The sequence below is a fragment of the Hippopotamus amphibius genome, chromosome 8, assembly GCF_030028045.1.
Source record: "Hippopotamus amphibius kiboko isolate mHipAmp2 chromosome 8, mHipAmp2.hap2, whole genome shotgun sequence".
Lineage (NCBI taxonomy): Eukaryota > Metazoa > Chordata > Mammalia > Artiodactyla > Hippopotamidae > Hippopotamus > Hippopotamus amphibius.
The window spans coordinates 103,212,794-103,240,174 of NC_080193.1; the positions used below are offsets into that span (position 1 = coordinate 103,212,794).

Genomic DNA, 27,381 nt, shown 5'->3' on the forward strand with positions numbered 1-27,381 from the left:
GCATTCAAGTTGGAAGGGAAGAGACAAAATTGTCATTTTATGCAGATGACATGATACTATACATAGAAAACCCTAAAGACGCCACACAAAAACTACTAAAACTGATAAATGAATTCAGCAAGGTAGCAGGATACAAGACTAACATATAGAAATCTGTTGCATTTCCTTACACTAACAATGAAATATCAAAAAGTAAAAACAGGGCTTCCTAGGTGGCGCAGTGGTTGAGAATCCGCCTGCCAATGCAGGGGACATGGGTTCGATCCCTGCTCCAGGAAGATCCCACATGCCGCGGAGCAACTAAGCCCATGTGCCACAACTATTGAGCCTGTGCTTTAGAGCCCATGAGCCACAACTATTGAGCCCATGTGCTGCAACTACTGAAGCCCAAGCGCCTAGAGCCCATGCTCCGCAACAAGAGTAGCCACAGCAATGAGGAGCCCATGCACCACAACGAAGAGTAGCCCCTACTCACCACAACTAAAAAGAAAGCCCGCACACAGCAAAAAAGACCCAACACAGCCAATCAATCAATCAATCAATCAATCAATTTATAAAAAAAAAGCAAAAACAAAACAAAACAAAAACCCTTCTAAAACTGCATCAAAAACTATACTTGGGACTAAACCCGACCAAGGAAGTGAAAGGCTTAAAACACTGAGAACTATAAAATATTAATAAAGGAAATTGAAGATGATTCAAAGAAATGGAAAGATATCCCATGCTCTTGGATTGGAAGAATTAATATTGTTGAAATGGCCATACTCCCTAAAGCAATCTACAGAGTTAATGTGATCCCTATCAAATTACTCATGACATTTTTCACAGAACTTGAACAAATAATCCCAAAATTTATATGGAACCATAAAAGATCCAGAATTGCCAATGCAATTCTGAGGAAAAAGAATACAGCTGAAGGGCTTCCCTGGTGGTGCAGTGGTTGAGAATCCACCTGCCAATGCAGGGGACACAGGTTCGATCCCTGCTCCAGGAAGATCCCACATGGTGCGGAACAACTAAGCCTGTGCGCCACAACTACTGAGCCTCTGCTCTAGAGCCCATGAGCCACAACTACTGAGCCCACATGCCATAACTACTGAAACCTGCACACCTAGAGCCTGCACTCCGCAACAAGAGAAGCCACCACTATGAGAAGCCCGCATACCGCGACAGAGTAGCCCCCACTCCCCGCAACTAGAGAAAGCCTGCATGCAACAACAAAGACCCAACACAGCCAATAAATAGATTAATTAATTAATTTAAAAAAAGAATAAAGCTGAAGGCATAACCCTCCCAGACTTTAGCTGACATTACAAAGCTACAGTAATCAAAACAGTGTGGTACTGGTACAAAAACAAGACATATGGATCAATGGAACAGAACAGACAGCCCAGAAATAAACCCACACACCTACAGTCAATTAATCTTTGACAAAGGAGGCAACAATATACAATGGAGAAAAACTGGTCTCTTCAGTAAGTGGTGCTGGGAAAGCTGGACAGCCACATGTAAATAAATGAAGTTAGAACACTCCCTCACACCATACACAAAAAATAAACTCAAATGGCTCAAAGACTTAAATATAAGATAGAACACCATAAAACTCCTAGAAGAGAACACAGGCAAAGCATTCACTGACATAAATCACGGCAATGTTTTCTTAGGGCAGTCTCCCAAGGCAAAAGAATAAAGGCATAAACAAACAAATGGGACCTAATCAAACATACACTTTTGCACAGCAAAGGAAACCAGAAACAAAATGAAAAGACAACCTACAGAATGGGAGAAAATACTTGCAAACAATGTGACCAACAAGGGCTTAATTTCCAAATATACAAAGAGATCATACAGCTCAATATCAAACAAGCAAATAACTCAATCAAAAAATTGACAGAAGATATAAACAGACATTTCTCCAAAGAAAACATTCAGATGGCAAACAGGCACATGAAAAGATGCTCCACATTGCTAATTATTAGAGAAATGCAAATCAAAACTACAATGAGGTATCACCTCACACCAGTCAGAATGGCCAACATCAAAAAGTCTACAAATAACAAATGCTGGAAAGGGTGTAGAGAAAAAGGAACCCTGCTACATTGTTGGTGAGAATGTAAACTGGTATAGCCACTACGGAGGTTCCTTAAAAAGCTAAAAATAGAGGTACCATATGACCCAGCAATCCCACTCCTGGGCATATACCCAGAGAAATTCTAACTCGAAAAGATATGTAGGACTTCCTAGGTGGCACAGTAGTTAAGAATCCACCTGCCAATGCAGGGGACACAGGTTCAATCCCTGCCCCAGGAAGATACCACATGCCGTGGAGCAACTAAGCCTGTGTGCCACAACTATTGAGCCTCACTCTAGAGCCCGTGAGCCACAACTACTGAGGCCATGTGCTGCAACTACTGAAGCCCATGCACCTAGAGCCCATGCTCCACAACAAGAGAGGCCACCAGAATGAGGAGCCCGTGCACCACAACAAAGAGTAGCCCCCACTCGCCACAACTAAGGAAAGCCCAGGTGCAGCAATGAAGATCCAACACAGCCAATAAAAAATAAACAAGTTAAAAAAAAAAAAGTCTGTTTAAAAAAAAAGAAGAAAAGATATGTGTATCCCAATGCACTATTTACAACAGCCAAGAAACGGAAGCAACCTAAGTCCACTGACAGATGAATGGATAAAGAAGATGTGGGGTATGTGTATATATATATATATATATACACACAAACACACAAAATGGAAAGTATTCCACTCAGCCATAAAAAGGAATGAAATAATGCCATTTGTAGCAACATGGATTATCATGCTAAGTGAAGTAAATCAGAAAAATACAAACACCATATGATATCATGTATATGTGGAATCTAAAATATGATACAAATGAACTTATTTACAAAACAGAAACAGACTCACAGACATAGAAAACAAACTTATGGTTACCAAAGGGGGAAGTGGGTGGAGGGATAAATTAGAGGTTTGGATTAACAGATACACACTACTCTATACAATAGATAAACGACAAGGACCTACTGTATAGCACAGGGAACTATAGTCAATATCTTATAATAACCTATAATGGAAAAGAATCTGAAAAGAACATGTAATTATATCTATATATCTATATAGGTAGATATCAATATACATATCTACATATATATATTACTTCGCTGTACACCTGAAAATAACACAACATTGTAAACTAACTATACTTCAAAAAAAAGTCCACTGGTTCTGTTTCTCTGGAGAACCCTAATACAGTAGACCTCAGAGGCACTGTTTCCTGGCCTCCACAGTCCACCTTCTGCAGTACACATATTGACTCTCCACACAGATTTGGAAGAATCTCCAACATGGTTCCTGTGGGCCTTTCTTGCTGAGGGGAAACTTAGAAGAGGTTAGTGGAATGAACTATAGCCTCCACCACTGCAGGTGATCTCAATACCTCAACTGGTACTAACTCCTCTCTCCTCTACCTCAGCAAGTCTTTGCGGCTTGCTTGATGGAGTAACCCGAACACCCCTGAGGGGGGCTGGCCAGTAAATATGAAAAGGTTTGTGTTTCAGACTATTAGTTTGTATATTATTTGTCTCATTGGTTTTAATTTTTAAGTCTTAAAACAATTGTTTCAAAATAATTTTTATGTAATGTTAATTAAAAGTGTACAAATAGAATCTACTAATTGAGGTAAATCCCAACTTATCACAGTCCAAAATACATTCTCTTTTTGAGACGGCATATCTCTTTTGCTAATAAGGTAAGTTTTACCTTTAGTTTATTAAGTTCTCTATGTCCTTACATGTTGTATCCCCTACAGGAGCAAGAATAATCATATAAAGGGCTGGAAGACCTGCCTCCATTGAATCAAATACCAGGTTGTCCCCAAGTCAACAGGTTTATATAAACCTGCTTGTTTGAGAAAGAGCTTTCCTTGGCACAATGAATTAGAATCTATATTTTAGCTGTGTCAAACCACACAAAGAAAATTATTAGTATAAACGCAATTCAGTAAATCTTTATTGAGCTCCCACGGGGTGCATGAATTTAGGATCGATAATTTACATAAGTAGAAAAGTGTTACTTTCGCCCCTTAAAAATAAAAAAAAAAGCAAATTACAACTTCTCTATACATTTCAAGTGAATCATTTAATGTGAGTGAGGCTCAGTTTGATATTACTGTAAGTAGTAACAGAAGAAAATGGAAAAGTAGAAACATTTTCCCATCTATCAAAGCAGGGTTTGATGCCAAGATAAACTAGCCTGTTGGTTTAACAATAGCTGATTAAAAAGGCTAGAGAATCTGGAAGTAAAAAATGTACTTGGAAGCAATGTCCTCTGAGGGCTCATTCCCCTGAGGGCAGCAAAATGCTGAAAAATTTAACTGGCTCAAAAATTATATTGAAAGCTCAAAAAGAAGAGTTAGTCACAGCTTGGGATAAAATTTTGAGAACAGATGACACTAAATGTAGTTAAATTAATAATTTCAAAGTTTCCCTGGAGTTAGAATAGCACTCTGAGCTAACCAAAGGGGCTATAAACTCATGCCCCTTTGAACAGAGTGGTTTTAAATGATAGATTCTCCAGTGCACCAACTGTATTTTCAAGTATAATTCTGGTATTTGTACCTAGTGTTACAGAAGAAAAAGCAGCAGGGAGAAAGTGTCAAGTACATAGGACATAATAGGATTTGGCAGCCCTAGAATTCCCAGTTTGAATCTTTTTCATCAGGAAAATCACATTCCGGCTCAGTCCAAGGTGATGCTGGAGGCAGTGCTATTGATGCTACTGATGGCTTGTGACAAGCAGGAGGCAACAGTGAAAGTATTGAACTCTGGCTTTCTTCTTTCATCTGTTAAAGAAACTCAAAATAAGGCTGGTAATACATATATTCATTACATTAGCTTTTTTTTTTTTTTTTTAGCAATAAATAACTTTTAAAGAAATCATGTTAAAAGTGTTTAAATTGTTTTTAGGTATTTTCATTGAAACATGCCTTTGATTCTGGTCATCTGAAAACCAAGAAGAAGTAACAGCCAAATAAAATGACCTTTATCAGAATTATGTTGCCTTTACATAATTTCTAGCCAATACAGAAAAATAAAATGTCTCTAAATTAATCAAAATATAAACTGAGGATAAAGTAACACATGATGATATTCCCTTTGTCTACTCGTTTTGTTTTGCAGAATGGAAATATTTTAGAACGTCTATAATTAATCTACCAAAACCATTTTCTTGTTTTTAACTGTACCTTATTAGAAAGTTATTATTAAGAATCTTGGTAACCAAACTGTCCCATTAAGCCAACAAAATGATGTGACTTTTTAATAGGATTAAAAAACAAACATCTAGACAACAAAGATAGATCAGCTCACCTGTTTGAAGAAAACATGGGATAATAAACTGCTTGCTGATGGCCTGAAATTTTTTTGAAAAAATTATTTTAAAAAAGAACCTCATATTAGAATGTAGATTTTTTTTTTGGTGTAAGCTATGTTAGAACTTAGGTTTAGAGCTATAAAACTCAATACACAAAAATTAAAAGGAAAAAGAATATATTTAAGGAAGCCCAATTCTTAGCTTCAATCTTGCCTAATGGGAAGAATTAATTCTAGAGATAACCTTCAACTGGTCCATGACCTAACATTTATTAGGCACTTATTAATTATAAGGAACTATACTAGGCATTAAGAGGCTAAAAAAAGATTAAAAAGACGCACACCTTATTTCCAAAGTACTAATGCTAATAGTTATCTATGATAATAATTATTGTAATACCAGCAACTAACACTCTTATACTGCTTGGAAGTTTCTAAAATGTCTTAACACAAATGCAGTAATTAACATGCAGAAAGATTAACTGATTTTTACAAGGCGACTTGGTTAGGAAATGATACAGCTGAGACTGAAGCCCAAGTCTTCTGACTTCAAATCTAGTATTCTTCCCGTTTGCTCATTGTCTCTACTTGCTTTTAGCATTGGTACTTCCTGAATTAGGCTACTGTATAGTTTTTTGATGAAAAGACTGATAATAGATTTGAATTTGGTGAGAAGGAAATATCACAAAGCTTCTATAAAATACAAAATAAAGATGTTTTATGCTCTTTAGAAGTGACCAATATTACCTTTTTTCAGGATCTTGTTGCAAACAGAGCTGTACCAAGCTAAGGAAGGCAGGAGAGAATGTTTTTGAGGATGGTGTTTGCAATCTGTCACTATTTACTGTGTGAGTTCCACTGGAGACATGTACACTTTCTCCAATCCCAGAGTCTACACCTGATCGGGAATTTTTCATTCTGGATTCTGATTGAGGGAAAATACTGATATCCAATGGGCTATAAGGAGGACCTTTCAGTTTCTGTAACAACATCTAAAAGAAAGAAAAATTTCCTTCAACCCTTTTCAGGCAAGATATTAAAACAATAACAACAACAATTAGGATCCTAAGAGTCTACAGCAAAGATGTTAAAAAGAAATTATCTAGAATGTAAGGAATCTTATGAAAGGAAAGTAGTTCAGGATTTTAGCAGCATTTACCTGAGTCCTGTGCATGTCCTGGAAAGGTACCTGCCCACTGGCCAATTCACATGCTGTAATCCCAACGCTGTAAATATCTGACTTTACATTATATCCATGTAAATCCTGTAGAACAATTAATTTGAAGTCCTTTAGTGTAAATAGCCTTTAAAAAGTTACATACATATGCTTTTTTTGATAAAGGGTGGTAAATAACAATGGAAAAAACTCATGAGAAATCAAGATATATCTAATATTTGATATACACGTAAAAATTCTTAACATAGTACTTTTGACAGGAAAGAATAAAAAAAATCTTGCAGTAGGCCTTTCATCAATCCAAATATATGGGCACAACTGTCCTTTAGTGAAACTCAGAAGACACTCAAGACGCATAGACAACCCAATGCAATGGCCACACCTGACCTGTCTCAGTAGTTCTGGACTCAGCCACGGCTGCACTGATGTGCTGAACTGTGGGAAATCATATACAGCCCTGTGCCTCTGTCCGTGCTTAACCAAACTATGCAGATGGGACAGGCCAGAGAGGGTCACTAGGCCATCACCAGAAATGAGGATATGGCTGGCTTTAATACTCCTAGAACAAAAAGAAACAATCCTAAATACTAAGAAATTGGCTAATGAAGAAAGAATGAAAATCTAGTCAGAATAAATCCATGCATTCCCTTAGAAATTAAGTACTCTTTATAAAATAATATTTGAAGCATCAAGTTATAAAGTTAAACGCAATATTATCCAATAAAAGATAGCCTCTCATGGTATTAACAAAACATAAAGCTATGTCTAATAAAAATTTCTTTTGTCAAATAAATTATAAAAGAGCCTTGTTTTTCATCCTAAACATGAAAACTGGAAACTAACAGAGCAGGATGGCCAATAGTCCCGTAAAGTATAATAAAACCTTGATTAATTAGAAAACTGTCTGTTAGAAATCCTCAGTTAACCAGAATGCTGCTAAGAAACAACAAACAGTAAGAAAGAAGGCTTTAAGCAGGTGAAACAAACAGTAAGAAAACAAGTTTATTTAAAAATAACTTAATTAAAAAGGAAAACAAAGCCCCAATGTATCTTAGAACAGCATTGTTTTTAACATTCAGCCTACTTCTGCATCTATAGTTTGGCAACAAGAGAACTGATATTTGGTAGGATAATCTCAAAGTGCTACAAAACACTTAAGAAATCAAAGGTTTAGTTGCAATCTGTATATGATATAAACATGACCTAAAGCTGAAAAGCAGCTCCTTATCTGTTTAAGGAAAAAACAAAACACAGGCGTTAACTAGGATCCCACTCCCTACAGCTTACACCCCAAACAGATAGGTTTGGGACTCATTACTGGGACTTGAGCCCTGGGAGGGCAGGCACTCCACCCCAGCACTGAGCACAGCACTTGGCACAGAGGAGGTGGTCTGAACTTTTCTGTTCAGAACTATAAAATGTGAGCATCTACCATACCTACTGGTCCCTTCCTCGCTTAATTTTCATTTGCAAGTTTCCTATCCTCCATTCTAACATTCAATTGCTCCTTCCTAAAATCTCCCTAAAAGATTTCTTCCTCTCAAATTCTTTCATTTTATAAAATACAAATAAGTAAATACCTGTGAATACAGCCATTTTGATGCAGATAGTTCAACCCTCTCACTGCTCCAAAGAGAATGTTTCTTATTAAAGTTTCACTCATTCCTTCAGGAAAGTAAGTCCTCAAGAGTTGACTTGCTGAACCTGAAAGAAACTCCTGAAATCTTTAGATGAACACTTGCTTCTAGCTATGTTTTAAATGTTCTTATCAACCATAAACATAAACAGACACACACACATGCATTACATTTTAGAGTCTAACTGCTTTCCTACGCAAAGGTAATTTTCCTTCAAGACTCTTTAAAAAGACTTTTCTAACAACATGCTAGAGATTAGACAAGTGAATTAACAATATTCAATATTACTGAAAAAATATATGCTGTGTGAGAATATATATATTTTACATCCACAGGCAATTCACAAAAACTATCCTAAAAATCAAAGCTCTAGAATCCATTCATTTATGTGTTCAACACACCTACTGAACATTGCTGTGTGCTAGGTATTTTACGAGCATCCAGGGACACCAAAATGAAAAATATGTACATGATCCTGCCCTCAAGAAGCTCAAATCCAGTGAAGGAGACAGGTATACACACATGTTTACAATACAGTGAAATAGTTTACAATGCAGAGACACAAGGATAGGATGGTGTGCACAAGTGGAAAAATTACTTTTGCTTAAAGAATAAAAGCAGCTCTCCATTGAGAGAGAGAAAGGAAACTGAAGGGGAAAAGACAGCTTGTTCAAACGCATAGACTTCTTGGAGAAGCAATCAGTGGTGGTTTCACTGATTATGAGACCCATTCTACTTTTTTTCCTGAAGACTAAAATTCAACACGAATCAGATATAGAAATATATCATGAAATCTAGAAATGGCCATCAGATTTATAAATTAAAAGTAGTGAATCATAAATCTAAGATCACACTCATCCTTATAATTATAGCATCCAGGCTAACCCATGAATTATTTTACCTAAAATGAGTTTTCTTACCATAGGCCATAAAAGGAGAAATAACCCAAAGCCAGCTGCCAACAGTGAAAACAGTCCAGTAAGTTGTAATATTGGGATGCCGGAAAAAGTGGGATAGAATCACTGCTTTCTAGTATAGACACACAAGAGACAAGACATTTAAAAACAACCTTTTTTCCTCATTATGGAGATAACAGCAGTAGTGGCAGCATATTAGTACTAATAATGGAGCTTATTAGTACTAAGCGCTGTTCTTAGTGCTGTCATGTCTTTAAATCTCACAACCACTACACCAAGTATGTGACATTAAGATTTCCATTTTACAGAAGAGGATACTTAGAAACAAGTTAGAAAACTTATCCAAGAGCACGTAATTAATGAAAGTAGGATGTGAACTTATTAGACAGTCTGACTCCAGAGGTCATAATAACTATACTGTGTTCTTATAATAGAAACATTTAAAAAATACATTAAAATATGAAGATAAAAGTAACTTCTAAAACTAAATCATAGAACTACAGTTAACATTTCAGTATAATTTCTTCCAATCTTTTTCTGTGCAATATACATGTGCACATATAAATATCTAAAAAATTGAGATAATACCAAAACAAAATCCTTTCCTTCTTTACACCAAAGATGATTAGTGACAATGGAAATTATTATAATATTCCTGAAAGGCAATCTGTTAAAATTTATCGATTCAGAAGCTAATATTACTTAGCTGGATGAAAAGGAAACTATTTGCTTTTGTTTTTTCTATTTCCCTATACGATTATTTGTGACTGGACTGACGAGGGCTTTTTAAATAAATTAAGACCAGTATTTCAAGTATGATATTCATTTGAAGGCACTTACAGCAGTTACCAAAGTTTGAATATATCTGTTCTTTCATGGATCTGGTTTCCAAGTATTCTTTCCAATTCTGTAATTGCATGTTTATTAGAAGAAATAAATCTACCTTTCTCTAACAGAACTACTAATTTGCGAAAAAAAATTCTTACAGATGTAATCTCCTCAAATAGACATTAAGTTAAATGTATCATTTTCTTTGTATTGTTACCTGTAAAGCTTTCAGGCGTTCTTCAGTGCAGTTTTCCAGATTTGTAATTTTTATAGTAACCAGTGTCCCTGTAGGAGTATGCCGTGCAAGATGGACAGAAGTCAAGTTGTCAAATCCTCTTCCTATAATCAAACATAAAACTCATGTTAACAACCAAAGGAAAAAAAACTGATAATCAGGACTTCATCAAAATTAAAAAATTAAAAACTTCTGCTCTTCAAGAAAACACTGTTAAGAAAATGAGAAGGCAAGCCACTGATTGAAAGTATTAACAATATTTATATCAGATAAGACTTATATCCAGAGTACTATATAAAGAACTCTTACAGCTCTAATAATAAATGACAAACATCCCAACTAAAAATTAAGCAGAAGATTAAATAGGCAAGCCACAAAAGAAGACAGAAATGGCCAACAAACACATGAAAAGATGCTCAAGATAATGGAGTACAAATTAAATATACATACTATACCATTAATGTTAATATTGCGGTTAATATTGTGACTTGATAAACAAATGGTGACATATTCAAACAACGGAATGTTACTCAGCAATCCCCTACTCCCAGTCCCCAGCAACTGCTGATGTGATTTTTGTTTGTCATGTACACAGTATCATAAGGAGTACAGTTTTTTGTGTCTGGCTTCTTTCACTTAGTATAATGCTTTGAGATTCATTCATGTTTCGGTTAATTTCTTTCTATGTGGAGCAATAATCCATCATATGGACATACCACAATTTATTTATTTATCTACTCATAAGTTCATAGATAGATACTTGGGTTGTTTTCAGTTTTTGGTGACTACAAATAAAGCTGCCAAAAACATTCTTTAAGTAGACATATGTTTCATTTCTCTTTGGCAAATACTTGAAAGTGGGATTGCTGGGTCTGTATGTTTAACCTTCTAAGAAGTTGTGAAGCTGTTTTTGAAAGTGGCTGAATCACTTTGCATTCCCACCAGCAATGCATAAGAACTGCAGTTGCTTGACACACTCACCAGCATCTGGTGTCGTCAGTTTTTAAATTAAAAATACCTAGAATGGTAATCTATTAACAGACACCTAAAAGATGTTAGTTTCCTTCCTCTCCACAGTCACCAAATTCTGCCACTTTTATTGTTGAAATGAAATTAATTTGAAATTCGTTCCTTCCTCCCCAGTGTCAGCATCACTTGCCTTAGCTCAGGTCCTGTCCTTGTTCTCTGGATAGATGCAGTGGCTTCCTCACTATGCCCTGCATTCTCAACCAGGACATGCACCAAAACTACTGATGGAACTACTTCAAAAGCCTGTGCCGAGGTCCCATTCACCAGAAATTTTGATTCAGTAGGTCTGTGATGGGATATAGGCATTGCAATTTTTAAAAAGACTCAGGTGATGAGGATGACACTTCTGACTGTAAATCACTGATCAACTATATCTTCCAGATTGCTGCCTGGAACTGCTGCCAGTTGTCCTTCTAATTTCAACATTTTATCAAAAGAAAGGTACTATAGTGCAGCATCTGAGAGTTTAGACCTTACAGTCACAAAAGTTTGTTTTCAAATCACTAACTGTATGACAATCACTTAAATTCTCAGAGCCTCAGTATCCTCATCTGCAAAATCAGAGGGGAAAGGGGTGAAATGAAAAAACATATATAAAATGTTCAGCCTAATGCTGATTAGATGCTATTATTATCATCACTATTCCAGTGTCTCTCTAGCACAGAGAAGATAAATTCCAAACCTTTCCTTAAATCTGCTGAGTAATGAAATGGGTACATTGCAGGGGCTGACAGAGAGTCTGAACTTCTACATACCCCATATGAGGTCTTTTACAACGTGTCGCAAACCTCCTTTTTCAGACTTATCTCCTCCTACTGCCTGTTCTCCCTTTGTTCCTGAGTCTAGGCAAAGAGCAACTATATGATAGTCTTTCCTCAGTTACCTATTGAAGTAATTATTTTTTTTTTTTTACCTTTTCTGGATTGACACCATTTGAAAGTCCTTTCTAATTTGGGGGCATTTTCCACCACTGCTACTTTAGAGAAGGTCAAATCCTTATTCTCTCTTGGTCACCTTGACCCTGGCATGGAGGCTCAACTGGAGAATGAAGCGAGTGATAGAAGAAGCAGAGGCGGTCAGAACTCACTTAAAAGTTAAAACCTTACCTAAAAATCCCATTTTCAGTAGAAACTTCTTTCAGTTAAGTTTGGAACTTGCCAATGGGGTCCAACGTCTGGTGGTAAAAGTACCCTGCTAATGTACACTAACTAGGCTGCTCTTGTGCTGTCACCCTGGCTATGGTTCTAGTCACATAGCTTCTCTTGGTTTCTTCAGGACTATTTTCTGTTGTTTGAACAAAAACCCTGACTAGAATATTTAGTAAACTTTTCCTCATGCTTCAGGACCCATCCCCTTTGTGCTATCTTCCTTGACTCCTAGAAGAGTCAAGACGAAAAGCTGGATGCTCTATCTTCTCTGTTCCTGTAACACTTAGCACACCTCTACTATAGCACCTTTCCGTGCATAAGACAAAGCTGTCTTTCATGTTCGTCTTTCCAGAGAGGATGTGAACTCCTCAAGTGTTTTACATGGCTTTATGTCCCTAGCACCTAACGTGGTATCTCTTTGTAGTGTTTAATAGATGTTTCTGAATATTCAGAGCAAATTTTCATATGTATAAGGCTATAAACAACAACTCATCCAGTTCTAAACTTAACTGAAAAAAGTTTCTACTACAAATGGGATTTTAGGTAAGATTTTAAGTTAAAAGGAAGTAATTTGGTTATAGGACGGTGACTGAAAAGATTGACATGATTTGATTTAACTCAGACAAATGATCATAAGTTTCCCACGATAAAGATACAAATAACAATTAGATTATTTAGTGTCTGCCTTCTCTACATGTACTTCAGTGAAAAAGTATAAATTCTAGAAGGTAATCTTGAAAAAAATCTGGGCTACTGTTTTAGGACAGATACAACTAATAGATCCATTTGACTGACAAAATTAACATTTAGATTTATGCTATGGGTAACAACAGAAAAAGCCTGCTTACAAAATAATCTTTTTGTCATCAATTTCATTTCTAACAATGATGAGTCCATTATGTGCAATCCAGAATTATTACCTATTTCCACTTGGAGTTCATAGTGAGAAACGTTGGTGGAACAGATCACTTCACTGGCTCTACTGGATGGAGGCAACAAGGAAAGGCCTGGCTCATCAACCTGCATTGTTTCAAAAATACGAAAACAAAACAGGTATAAACTTTTTTCGGTGCCCCAATTTGGTCCCCTACTCCAATACAGAATACTGATATTTTCTTTTCAAACACATAAGTGCTTGTTAGGAAGGCACTGAAAGGTGGCTTAAGAGAGTGTTTTAAGATCCAAAAAGTATTTACAACAGCTAATAAGTGATGCCTATCAGCCTGTGAAGTGGGAGAGGGCTAGAAAAGCAGATTTACAGGTAATGAAGAATACTTCTCAGCATAATTTCCAGGAAGTGTTGTTAGGAATTGCTAAGAACAGCTGTTGACTCTTCAGGGTAGCTCATAAATATATCAAGGGAAGAGATGCAAGGACTTCTGAGGAATATTCTATTCTGGTGCTCTTGCTTCAAGTGGTTGCCAGTTACAGTCATTGCTCATACAGGATCTGCTCAGCCAGTGGAGGTGTTAACAGTCAAGGAACAATTTCCACACTGCAGCCTATTAAAAGGAGCTGAAGACATTTTTCACAAGATGAGATGAATCAGAAGGGAGGTCAGAAAGGAAAATAAAGAGATGGGAGAACAGGATAGGGTACAGAAGTCCTGAGTTAATCATCATGTACCACTATGGCCTCTCACAGGGTACTATGGAGTCAGAGTCCTAGGTGTGCACCAGATCCCAGTGGCACTAAAATAACTTCACGCAGGTGAAAGAAGAGGCCGACACCACTGGCGTCATATGACAGCCATGAAGATCTCCAAAAGGACACCAGTACTCCAAAAGACACTTAGCAGCCTTTACAGGCACCAGTAGGTGGCCAGAATCTTGTTACTACTCCAAGGTAAAGAGAAGGAAGAAGGGAGTTAGAAATGACATTACTATGTACTAGAAATTCTGCTATTTTTTTTACATTTGCTTCTACATGTTCCCTAAACTTTTAACAGAGCAGAAACAAATATAATTATAAGCTCATGGCTAAAGGTGAATAAAGGTGAATAATCTTTGAGAGGAATGAAAGGCTGTAAAAAGAAATTTTACCATACGGTTGGAAAAAATCCCAATGAAGACAGAAATCTAAATAAATCATTTCAATTTCTTTAGAACAGGTAGTCTTAAATTCAGATTTAAAGAACACATATAAGAGAGAGAGAAGACGCACATAGTAGTTTTAAAAAAATTTAAAGTGATAAGCTATAAGTCTGTCAGGAAGGCTAGGGCACAGAATGAACTAAGGCTTACAGTTCACTGCTTAAAAAAATGGCATCAGGTTACCAGATGATGGATTGAAATCAGGCTAATCAACCTCTACTTTGCTTCCAGCAACTCCATTAGGGAAATAGTCTTCTTTAAACTAGAAGAAGCACTTAGGTTGTAATTAAGTAGCTGAAGCCCAAAACAGGTTGTTTTCAATAGGTTCAAACCTCCAGACCAAAGACAATTACATCTAGGATATTAAGTTTGCAAATATACAACTCAGATGAGAAACCAGAATGGAAATAGTTAAACACTGACTCAATTTTCAAAAAAAGGGAAAAAGGTATAAAGGGACAAGCTTGATGCTGTTGCCCAGTAAGGTCTGGTATCAAATTACTACACAGAGGAGTTATGGACACTTAAGAAAACAACCTGGCAATCACAAGAACAATATAGGTTTACTAAGAGTAAATCATCTTAAAACTAATCTCACTTCTCTTTTTGATTTGATGACTAGTTAGAGAATTAGAAAGCAAAAATCACAGCAGGGTCCTTGTCAAACTTCTTAATAACTTCCTAAAAATTCAAAAGACCTGGTTAATGAGTAATCTGGGAAAAAAATCATGAAAATTGTGCCATTTACAATAGCATCAAAAAGAATAAAATACTTAGAAATTAACTTAACCAAGGCAGTGGAAGACTTGTACAATGGAAACTACAAAACACTGCTGAAAGAAATTGAAGAAGACATAACTGAATGGAAACACACCTTATGTTCAAATATTGGAAGACTTAATATTATTAAAATCTCAATGGACCCCGAATAGCAAAAACAACCTTGAAAAAAAAAAAAAGAGCAAAACTGGAGGACTCACTCTTCCTGATTTCAAAACTTACTACAAAGATACAGTAATTCAAACAGTGTGGTATTGACACAAAGACATACAGAGCAACAGAACAGAATAAAGAGCCTGGAAATAAACTCTCACATATATGGTCAAATGACTTTTGACAAGCGTGCCAAGACCATTCAATGGAGCTAGGACAGTATTTTCAACAAATGATGCTGAGAAAACTGGATATCCAGAGCAAAAGAATGAAGTCGGGCCCTTACCTATACAAAAATTAACTCAAAATGGATCAAGAAAATATTTGTAGGTCATGCTTCTGATGAGATGTTAACACCCAGAATATACAGAGAACTAAAACTCAACAACAAAAAAACAAACAATCCAATTCAAAAAAGGGCAAAAAACTTGAATAAACATTTCTCCACAGAATACATGTATGTGGTCAATAAACGCATGAAAAAATGTTCAACATAACTAACTGTTAGGGAAATGCAAATCAAAACTACATGAGGTCCTTTGTGTTTCCATACAAATTGTAAAATTTTTTGTTCTAATTCTGTGAAGAATGCCATTGGTAATTTGATAGGGATTGCATTGAATCTGTAGATTGTTTTGGGTAGTATAGTCATTTTCACAATATTGATTCTTCCAATCCAAGAACATGATATAGCTCTCCATCTGTTTGTATCATCTTTGATTTCTTTCATCAGTGTTTTATAGTTTTCTGAGTACAGGTCTTCTGCCTCCTAAGGTAGGTTTATTCCTAGGTATTTTATTCTTTTTGTTGCAATGGTAAATGGGATTGTTTCCTTAATTTCTCTTTCTGATTTTTCGTTGTTAGTGTATAGGAATGCAAGAGACTTCTGTGCATTAATTGTGTATCCTGCAGGACTTCCTAGGTGGCACAGTGGTTAAGAATCCACCTGCCAATGCAGGGGACACGGATTTGAGCCCTGCTCTGGGAAGATTCCACATGCCACAGAGCAACTAAGCCCGTGTGCCACAACTATTGAGCCTGTGCTCTAGAGCCCATGAGCCACAACTATTGAGCCCGTGTGCCACAACTACTGAAGCCTATAGCCCATGCTCTGCAACAAGAGAAGCCACTACAATGAGGAGCCTGTGCACCACAATGAAGAGTAGCCTCCACTCGCAGCAACTAGAGAAAGCCCGTGTGCAGCAACAAAGACCCAATGCAGCCAATAAATTAAATAAATAAATTTATAAAAAAAATAAATTTTGTATCCTGTATCTTTACCAAATTCATTGATTAGTTCTAGTAGTTTTCTGGTGGCATCTTTAGGTTTTTCTATGTATAGTATCATGTCATCTGCAAAGAGTGACAGATCTACTTCTTTTCCAATTTATATTCCTTTTGTTTCTCTTCCTTCTCTGATTGCTGTGGCTAGGAATTCCAAAACTATTTTGAATAATAGTGGTGAGAGTAGACATCCTTGTCTTGTTCCTGATCTTAGAGGAAATGCTTTCAGTTTTTCACCACTGAGAATGATGTTTGCTGTGGGTTTGTCGTACATGGCCTTTATTATGTTGAAAAATGGAGCTGGAGGAATCAAGCTCCCTGATTTCAGGCTATACTACAAAGCTACAGTAATCAAGACTGTATGGTACTAGCACAAAAATAGAAAAATAGATCAACGGTACAGGATAGAAAGCCCAGAGATAAACCTACGCACCTATAGTCACCTAATCTATGACAAAGGAGACAAGAATATATAATGGAGAAAAGACAGTCTCTTCAATAAATGGTGCCGGGAAAACTGGACAGCTACGTGTAAAAGAATAAGATTAGAACACTACCTAACACCATACACAAAAATAAACTCAAAATGGATTAAAGACCTAAATGTAAGACTGGACACTATAAAACTCTTAGAGGAAAACATAGGAAGAACCTCCTTGACATAAATCACAATAAGATCTTTTTTGACCCACCACCTACAGTAACAAAAATAAAAACAAAAATAAGCAAATGGGACCTAATGAAACTTAAAAGCTTTGCACAGCAAAGGAAACCATAAACAAAATGAAAGGACAACCCTCAGAATGGGAGAAAATATTTGCAAATGAAGCAATGGACAAAGGATTAATCTCCAAAATATACAAACAGCTCATGCAGCTCAATATCAAAAAAACAAACAACCCTATCAAAAAATGGGCAGAAGACCTAAATAGACATTTCTTCAAAAAAGACATGCAGATGGCCAAGAGGCACATGAAAAGATGCTCAACATCACTAATTATTAGAGAAATGCAAATCAAAACTACAGTGAGATACCACCTCACACCAGTGAGAATGGTGATCGTCAAAAAATCTACAAACAATAAATGCTGGAGAGGGTGTGAAGAAAAGGGAACCCTCATACACTGCTGGTGGGAATATAAACTGGTATAGCCACTATGGAAAACAGTATGAAGGTTCCTTAAAAAACTAAAAATAGAACTACCATAAGACCCAGCAATCCCACTACTGGGCATATACCCTGAGAAAACCATAATTCAAAAAGTAACATGTACCCCAGTGTTCACTGCAGCACTATTTACAATAGCCAGGACATAGAAACAACCTAAATGTCCATCAACAGATGAGTGGATAAAGAAGATATGGTACATATATATAATGGAATATTATTCAGTCATAAAAAGGAAGGAAATTGGGTCATTTGTAGAGACATGGATGGACCTAGAGTCTGTCATGCAAAGTGAAGTAAGTCAGAAAGAGAAAAACAAATATTGTATACTAATGCATATATGTGGAATCTAGAAAAATAGTACAGATGAACCTATTTGCGGGGCAGGAATAGAGACGCATACGTAAAGAACGGAAGTGTGGACACAGTGGGGAAGGGGAGCGTGGGATGAATTGGGAGATTAGGTTTGACATAAATACACTACCATGTATAAAACAGACAGCTAGTGGGAACCTGCTATATAACACAGGGAGCTCAGCTCAGTGCTCTGTGATGACCTAGATGGGCAGGATGGGGGAGGGGAGGGAGGTCCAAGAGGGAGGGGATATATGTATACATACAGCTGATTCACTTCATTGTACAGCAGAAACTAACACAACATTGTAAAACAATTATACTTCAATAAAAAAAAAAAACTACAATGAGACACCACCTCACACCCTCATGACAGCTGTTATCAAAAAAATCAGAAAATAATGAGTGTTGGAGAGGATGCAGAGAAACTGGAACTCTTGTGCACTGCTGGTAGGAATGTAAAATAGTATAGCCACTGTGGAAAAGAGTATGGTGGTTCCTCAAAAAATTTAAGTAGAATTACCATATGATCCAGCAATTCCACTTCTGGGTATATACCTAAAAGAATTGAAATCGAGGTCTCAAAGAGATATCTGTACACCCATGTTCATAGCAGCACTGTTCACAATAGCTACAATGTGGAAGCAACCCAAGTGTCCACAAACAGATGAATGAATAAGCAAAATGTAGTATATACATATAATGGAATATTATTCCACCTTAAAAAGTAAGGAAATTCTGCAGTATACTGCAATACCAGTGAATCTTGAGGACACTATGCTAAGTGAAAAACCTCAGTCACAAAATAACAAATACAGTATGATTCAACTTATATTGTTACTCAGAGTAGTCAAACATCAGAAACAGAAAGCAGAATTGTAGTTTCCAAGAGGTGGGGAGTTAAGAGGGAAAGAGGAGCTATTGTTTAATGGGTAAAGAGTTTCAGTTTTACAAGATGAAAAGAATTATGGAAATGAATGGCGGTGATGGCTGTACAATATTATGAATGTATCTGATGCCAGTGAACTGTATACTTTAAAATGGTTAAGAAGGAAAATTTTATGTTATGTGTATCCTAGCACAATACCCCCTCCCCCTAAAAAAGCAGCCCTTGTGGAAGTTTCCTGAGTTCTCTTGGTAACATCAAGGAGCCAACAACAGACACTTTACTTTCTAAATGCTACCTCAGTGTGAAGGGTAATACTTGAATGAAAACTAGGATTGGATACTATATCCTATTGTACAAAAGGGTATGTAATAGAAGACTACAGAGCATTAGTGAGTAAAAAGTGAAATGACAAAAACGATGACAACTAAAGATAAGATCAGGATAAACTTATAAATAGGATTAACTGGGATTACTCTATTTTGTAGGACTAAAGTATCTGCAAGGCAGGTTCTATTTTATAGAAAGAATTATAATATAAAATAAAGATTAAGAGATTAAGAGGGGAATCCAGAGAAACACTTATTTCTCAGCATGTTTCTTTGAATATTGTTTAATATATCAGGCATTACCCAGGGATGATAAAGATAAAAAAGACAAGATGCTTATTTTATGGGGACCATGTGGAGAGACATATACATCAAACATTGTGAGATAATACAGTAAATGCCATTTTATGAGGATGTCTAAGATCTGCAGGAGCATAACAGAGTTAAAGGTACAAAAGCAAAGGCTTCAGAGATGTGATATTTGAGTCAACTCTTTAAGCACGAGGAAGAATTTTAGAGGGAGAAAGTGGGAGAAGGGTATTTCAAGCAGAAATAAGAGTATGTGCTAAGATTCAAGACCAATAAATGAAACTCAAATATTAGACATATTCCATGCCATTAAGAATCATTATATAACACTAAGAAGTTTAGGCTTTATCCCACAGGTTTTATGAAACCAATGGAAAATTTAAAGCTGGAAAGCGGCACAAACAGGCCTGTGTTAGTAACAGTGTAGAATACTGAACTGAGTGGGAGAGGAAGTTATATGTGTGTCTAGGAAACTAGAGGAAATGTGTTTACCTGCAATAGTCCAGGTGAGAGATGATGAGATTTGAGTAGTAGCAGTGATCAGGTGAAGGAGGGGATGGACTTAAGAGCATTCCAGAGATAGATCCATAAGACTTGGTGTATAATTAGATGTGGGGGAAAAGGAAGAGGCAGTGTGAGGATAACTCCAAAGTTTCTAGTTAGGGTGATTTAGTAGACGGGTTTCCATTTGCCAAAGCAGGAAATTCAATAGGTCAGTGACGTCTGAGAGAAGATTAAGATTTTACTCAAACTCCATAGAGATGCCTTTGAAAACTAACCAGAGGAATTGTACAGACACATCTGGTGCCCAGGAAAGAGTCCAAAGTTGCAGGTAAAAATCTGAGAATCATCAGCCCTGCCTGACGACAGGACCCCCACACAACCTCAAGGAAAACCTCCAGACAATCTGAAATCTGAGCAACTGAAATCACAGGAGCCAGTGAGACTGCTTAGGGAGAGCCTGTTTAGACAGAAGAGCAGAGGCCAATTACAGACTTCTGGAGAAAAGCTTCAGTAGAGGAAGAAGAAATAGTAAAAGAAGAGAGGTAAAAGAAGAAAGTAGAGAAAAAGAGATATAGGAGAACCAGGAATTATATTCTGTAAAATAGTATTACAGAAGGCAAAAGAAGAATATTAATTGTACTTAACCATTTTCTTACCAAGTTTTGACGGGTACTGGTTTCAGACTGTTTTTCAGGTCTGAGTGATTCAACTTGTGTTCGTGAAGTACAGAAACAATCCTGTAAATTCAGAAATATATTAAATAAGTGTAAAACAAGATAAGCAAGTGTGGCATGTGGATACAAAAAAGTCTATTGACTGGGGTGAGGAAGAGAGAGAAAGGGCTACATGCAGGAACCTGAGTTGGAGCCAGGACTCATACTGTGGAGGTACACAGTATGACGGAGAAGGGAGAAGCAGCTGGGTATGCAGAAGACAAATTTCATATCTGCTATAATTTGGTGCTATCTCTGATTCTTGCCTTCTATCCTGGAGGTAATAATATCAATTCATTTTTACTGCTGGTGTTAATTTTTAACCTTTTCATCATCTGTGCAATTTTTTTCTGAATATTTAGCTAGAGATTATTCTGCTGTACTCATCATATCATTTTTATCTTGATCCTCAGATTTTTTTTCCCTTAAATGCAGGAACCATGTTTATTCACATTAAACCACACACTGAGTATATTTGGAACCAATTTTGTTTTGTAAGGTGATAAACATCTCTAACCAACTCAAATCAATTCAAGAGACTTAGCTCCATTATCACAATTAACATTTTATTGCATTTTAACTCAATGTTCTATTATCACAAATTGTCAGTAAAGAAATGTAACACCTACACGTTAGTGGCATGAAGCTGATGTTATACTATTTAGGAAGAAAAGGTATGTCAAAAGAAAAGTATAAACAAATTGTATGAAGGAGACTTTTAATTATTTTCAAGCATCTCATGAACATTCATTTTTATATGAACAGTAAAATATAATATCAAGTGAGTCTTTAAGATAAGTCCATCCATGTCTACTTGATGCTTTGCAGTCACTTACTTAAAGTAATCAAAGTTCCTTTCTCTTAAAACATGTCAGAATTTCTCACTAATGAAACTAATCATTTTTCCTTAGCCTAAATTACTAAGTTGAATTCCTACAGTCTGTATATGTCATCTATCTTACACAATAACTTGATATATATCCCCACCATTTTATATAAAGCTCACCCCTGAAGAACAGAAGCTAACAGTGTCAAGATAGCTGCAGAATAATTTCCTTTGCTAACTTTCTACTGGTTTGTGTAGGGTGAGTAAAATTTACAATAAAACAGTTTTTGAAGATACTTACTATTGTTGTTTATATCAAAAATAACCACCACTTAGGTCATTTACATATTTATACATTTGGTACTTACATATATTTTCCAACATTTACCCTGAATCTTTCACAATAATCATTAATACCATTGTGTGGAAAAGGGTTAACGTAGCAGGCCTAAAACTGCTCTCCTTGGAAAGGCCAGCTTGCAACGTTGACCCTTAGCTGGTAGCTAGGAACTCGGATTTTGGGAGGGTTCCCGTCACTCCCTGATAAGAACGGATCATGGTGCCTAAACTGTCTGTTACAAACAACATGGTTTATGCTGAACACCTGCTTTCTTTCTGGGAGTGTGAAATTTTGTTACCTGCTGCTCCTTTGGAAACAGCATTTCTTAGCTGTTAAATAGAGGGTAAAACTTGAATGGGGAAGAATCCTTCATAAGTAAAAACATTAACTTTATCTCAGTTGTACAAATATCTAATTGAAAACATGAACGTTTTGATTCAAAGGATTCTAAATATTTCATCATTGCAAGAAGAATATAAAGTAAAATTATTAACAAGCTGAATAAATATAAATGACCCATTACCAAATTCTATTTTTCAAAAAATCCATAATTATGAAATAATAGATTAAGTAAGATGTCCTCTCCCCCCACCCAAATTTGGAAGCCCTGGGCAACCACATAGCCCTTTGAATCTCAGGATCTCCATCTATCAAGTGCCCTTTTACATCTCATCCAACATACAAATTGACATAAAATTGTTAATCCTAAGTAATCCTTTAGAGCAGGGGTCAACAAACTATGGTCCACAAGTCAAACCTGACCCACCACCTATTTTTAGTGCATAAGTTTTACAGAAATATTCATTTGCACTTATTTACATACTGCCTATGGCCGCTTTTACAACAGAAGAGTAATTTAATGGAGATCATATGGCACACAAATACTATCTGGCCCTCCAAAGAAAAAGTTTGCTGATCCCTGCTTTAGAAAATGAGGTAGATATTCCGCCTCAGTGTATTTTCCAGATATATAAGGCTCCCCTTTTAAGTAGATAAACTTTATACACAAAGTAAATGCATTCTATATTTTCCAAATACCTAACAATACAGTCTCCTAATTTCATAGCTCTGCCTCTCAGACTTGGCGAGTGATGGAGTAGATTGCCAGATATGAGTTTAAGCCCTGGCTCTAATTCTTTGCAATCTTGTGCCAAACTCCAAGTGAGGATTATACCATCTGCCCTGCCAATCATTTACAATTTTGAAGACTGAGAGAGATATAATATACGAAAGTATTTGTAAATTACCAATCATCATACAAATGCACCCACTGCTTTTTAAAAGATCACTGCTTTAATAATTCAAATAGTCAAATAATGTATTATATTCTACATAAGACACAATGAAAGTCCTAAAACTACTTAATCTAGAGTAGATAACATGGACTTAATATAAACAAAAACCAAGTTAGTATCTACACATCATATTATACAATGATTCTAATGTTTCTTGTCTTGTTAAGTCAAGGGGCTTATTTTTCATACTATTTTGCTTGTCTTTAGTCAGATGGAAATTTGTAAAAAGGGATTTTTGAAAGATTTAAAGGATAAGGCATAGCTAACTGGATGGAAGAGGAATATCTGAGGACAGTAAATGTATGAGAAAAAATGGGTATGGGACAAAGGAATAGAAGGAGTATATCAGAAAAGTATAGAAGAATCTTTTTAAAGAGATAAAAACTCAATGATAATTTAACTCATTTTTAAAGACCAGAAGTCATTCAGATCAAAATAACATCTCAGGGCCTAAGAATATTCCATCAGAGTATGCCTTCTATTATGGCTTTGCACTAACATCTAATTACTCTACTGAAACAAAATTAGATCCACGTTTATAAAAACTTACCAAAAGAGACATTGAATCGCTTTAGTTCACAGAAAGTGACAAAAATCCATCTACTCCAAAGAAGATTTCTGCTTTATCTTCAAGACACAGAAATATCCTAGTATAAAAAACAGAAGCAAAATAACTTATATTTACATAAAAATTCCTTGAAGATCTAGTTGCCATAAACCCACTGCTATTGGGGCAGCTATTCTTTGACACAAGTACTACAGACATTCCTGAAAGGTGTCCTTAAAGAGCATTTCTGTTTACTGGACATTATTTGGGATCGGACATCACAACAGAAAGGCAGAGTGAAGTTGAAAGGAGGTTCTGAATATTCCCAAAGCCTCAATATACCTGCATCTCTCCTTCCATATCTTTTCTGTACTACTTAAGGATCCCTAAGCAAATGTAAAAGCAATACAGAAAGGCAATGTTGGACCCACATTTAATACAAATGATGCCCAAGAATTTCCAATGGTTCTACTTATAAGTAAACTTTGAATCTTCCAAAGCTTCCTTATCCGCTTAATTACGTATTAAATCATTTGAGGTCACTGACCAGCAAAAATGGGAAAGGGTCAGGATTAGTAACCGACTAGGAATTAATTTTCTTCCTGCCATATGTTTAAGAAAAAGAATTTTTTTTCAGTTTTCATGTGAAAATAATATTTTCTGTAGGTTGAATATTTTTTACCTTATGATTCTTAGTTCACATTTCCATTCTTCTTGGAATTTATTGACAGATAGGAAAGATATGCAGATCATTATACAAATAATTCCTGTCCACTTTCACTAATGGAGTATTAATCTCAATAGTTTATGAAGACTCCAACAGACGCAGAGGTTTAAAATAGTAACTTAGATTCAAGGAGCTACAAAAGCACCACCAAAAGTTTCCAGATCTTTCCTAATAGAAAGGGTGGCAATGTTCTAAACCTGCTGGTGCTGAGTATTTCCTTACACCTACTCAATATCTCTTTCACCTAAATTGTGGTTCTTTATTTCATTTTAATGAAGTCCCCAAGTTTGATTAAGGCATCTGCAAACATCTGAACAAAATGAGAAAAAAAAGATTTTGTAAACCATAAATACTATACAGCAGCATTCAATTTCATTGCTAAGGAAAGATGTCAATTTATTCAGGATATTCACTACAAACCAAAGGTAGAGAATGGAAGGAAGAAAAAACCTGAAAGGGTTTGATTATTTTTGTCACCTGCCATTCATTATCATCAATTTAAGGCACTGGTGTTTGGGATGCTACAATCAGGGTAATACATTACCTGCCCTGACCACTTTCCACGGTGATTCAGATCAAATGAAACACTTCATCTGAAAGTGCTCAGAACTACCAAATACTGTATCAATATAAGATCTTGAGAGGTACACTCAAATCTGAAAGGTACACTCAAATATTACTGGTGGCAGTATCAAATGGCAGGACTTATTTGGAAAGCAAGTTGGCAATGTTTCGATAACTGTAAAAATGTTCATACCTTTTGACCCTGTAAAATCTCACTTCTAATAATCTATTCTAAGGAAATACCCAAGTAAATGAAGAAACCATACACAGGTAGAAAGTAATTACACTGTTATCTGAAACAGCCAAGTATCCACTGTTTAATGAATGGCTGCCATGGGTAAGGCACTGTGCTGGACACTGGGATCACTCACTAGTGACAGAAGCAGACAAGGCCCTGACCACTTGCAGCATACATTCCTACAGGCAGAAAGATCAGGGATGTCATGACTAACTGAATTTCCTGGTTCTCAGGATTTTGTTTCCTGCTTTTTCCACATAATATCAGTAAGTTCTTTATTAAACAACAACAAAAAACGTTAACCTCCATTACATTATCTATTTTTCAGAAAAACTCATAAGAAACTGACACAATCTGTGAGAACTGTCAGTATTAAAGGGGTTGTCCCTGTGCGTGGCTTAATCCCAGAGGATTTTGCTTTAGATGTTACAGACTATTAAGAGAGAATTTTATAAGATATTTTAAGGTCAAGGCAGCAGCTGCCCCCGGTAAGGGGAGGGTGGGGGGGGACTGATTTGCTGTCATTTTCTCCTGCATGCTCTTTCACTAGGTATGAGTATAAACCCTTTTTTAAAAATCATGCTTGAGACTTGTATTTCTAAATGTATTTACAAGTATATCGGCGTGGTCCCTCGCACTTCTATCTAAAAAACTAATTAGAATAAAGCTTTACAAATAATTTAAATGTGTACCAAAATATAATGTTCCTCGGAAAGCTTTAATCTGAAAGGTTAACACTTTCTGTGACAATCAGAGGGCCCATCTAAATTACAGAACTCGGGTTCTAAGTTAATTTAAGCATCCAACAGAGGCCCTTGTTACAGGGAATGCAAAAAGCCGTTTTTAACTCTCTTGGCGGAGCTTTAAAATTACTGTAATTTTCAAAGTGATCTTGGGAACCCATAAAATCTTAAAAATTATAGCGACGCACAACTCTAGAATTTTCCAAACTTAGCATCGTGACGCAGGCTTTCAAAAACTATTTATTAAGCGCCTACTGTGTGCCAGGCTCTTTACTAGGTAGGCGCTGTCACAAATTCCAGTCGAGTTCTGAGGAAAAAGGTACTTGACACAGCAAACTCACGAGGGAAAAACACAAGCCTGAATTTAAATACCGAAGACAAAACGCAGCTTGAACATTTAATTATGTAAAAGCTTCCTTCCGAGTCCCGCTTCGGGGGACTCTGCAGAGAACCAGCAGAAGGTGGCACAGAGCCGGGCCGGAGGGCGTCTCAGGTTTGGAAACTCCGCCGCCGCCGGCGGACGAGTGCGGCCAAAGGTGGGAGCAGGGGCGGGGGTGGCGCCGCGGGGGGCCGGGCCCCGCGCACCGGGCACAGCCGCCCCAGCAGGCGCCGCCTACCCCGCACGCAGGTGCCTCGGCCGCCGCGCGGCCCGGGACGGCGGGCCGAGCCGGAGCTGCGCGGGGCGCAGGGGCCGCTCGCCACGCGGAGCCGCACTCCTGCCACGGCTCCGCTGGCCGCCCGGGCTCAGGCTGGAAGCCGGGCGGAGAGTTCCAGCCTCGAGCTTCCCGAGGCACGCGCTGGCCAAGCCGCTCTCCCTCACGTCGCGACCAGCCCCTAGCCCTTCCCCTCCCCGGCCCGGCCTCCCCTCATTACCCTGGCGGCGACCAAAGCCAGCGGCTCTCCTCAGGCGGCCAGCGGTGCGGGTCCCGGGCGCCCGGCCCGCCCAGGGGCAAAGCGAGCGCGCAAGGCCCGCTCCCAGCGCGGGCCGCGGAGCCAGGAGCGCGGCGCGACCCGGACTGGGGCAGCGGGCCTGGAACCCTGCCCCAACCCCCGGCAGCCTGCCGGGACTGCACTAGCCCTACCCCGGCCCCAGGGTCGCGGCCCCGCCTCCAGCCCCAGGGCCAGCAGTGAGGGGCGTGGCCTTCGAGTTAGGGGGCGTGGTCTAGAGGAAACTA

General features: G+C 37.3%; 2 protein-coding genes across 5 annotated transcripts; one reads left to right on the plus strand and one right to left on the minus strand.

The window, feature by feature from the left end:
- Positions 1-4,005: 4,005 nt before the first annotated feature.
- On the minus strand, positions 4,006-27,320 carry STRADB (STE20 related adaptor beta). Of its 4 annotated transcripts, XM_057746634.1 has the most exons (13): positions 27,080-27,320; positions 24,781-24,971; positions 23,938-24,034; positions 20,870-20,950; positions 13,274-13,373; positions 10,159-10,280; positions 9,117-9,225; positions 8,140-8,263; positions 6,947-7,118; positions 6,542-6,646; positions 6,130-6,374; positions 5,380-5,422; positions 4,006-4,853 (listed from the first exon to the last, which is right to left on the minus strand). In XM_057746634.1, the coding sequence occupies exons 3-13, from the start codon at positions 23,947-23,949 to the stop codon at positions 4,701-4,703; spliced, it is 1,266 nt and encodes a 421-aa protein (XP_057602617.1). In that variant the 5' UTR covers positions 23,950-24,034; positions 24,781-24,971; positions 27,080-27,320; the 3' UTR covers positions 4,006-4,700. The 4 variants fall into 4 exon arrangements, with proteins under 4 accessions (XP_057602617.1, XP_057602616.1, XP_057602618.1 ...); XM_057746633.1 differs by lacking the exon at positions 24,781-24,971; XM_057746635.1 differs by lacking the exons at positions 24,781-24,971; positions 27,080-27,320 and adding an exon at positions 24,617-24,743.
- Positions 25,559-27,337, plus strand: LOC130859220 (collagen alpha-1(I) chain-like). Its single transcript, XM_057746506.1, has 2 exons — positions 25,559-25,562; positions 26,619-27,337. Exons 1-2 carry the CDS (start codon positions 25,559-25,561, stop codon positions 27,335-27,337), a joined length of 723 nt encoding a protein of 240 aa, XP_057602489.1.
- Positions 27,338-27,381: the final 44 nt, after the last annotated feature.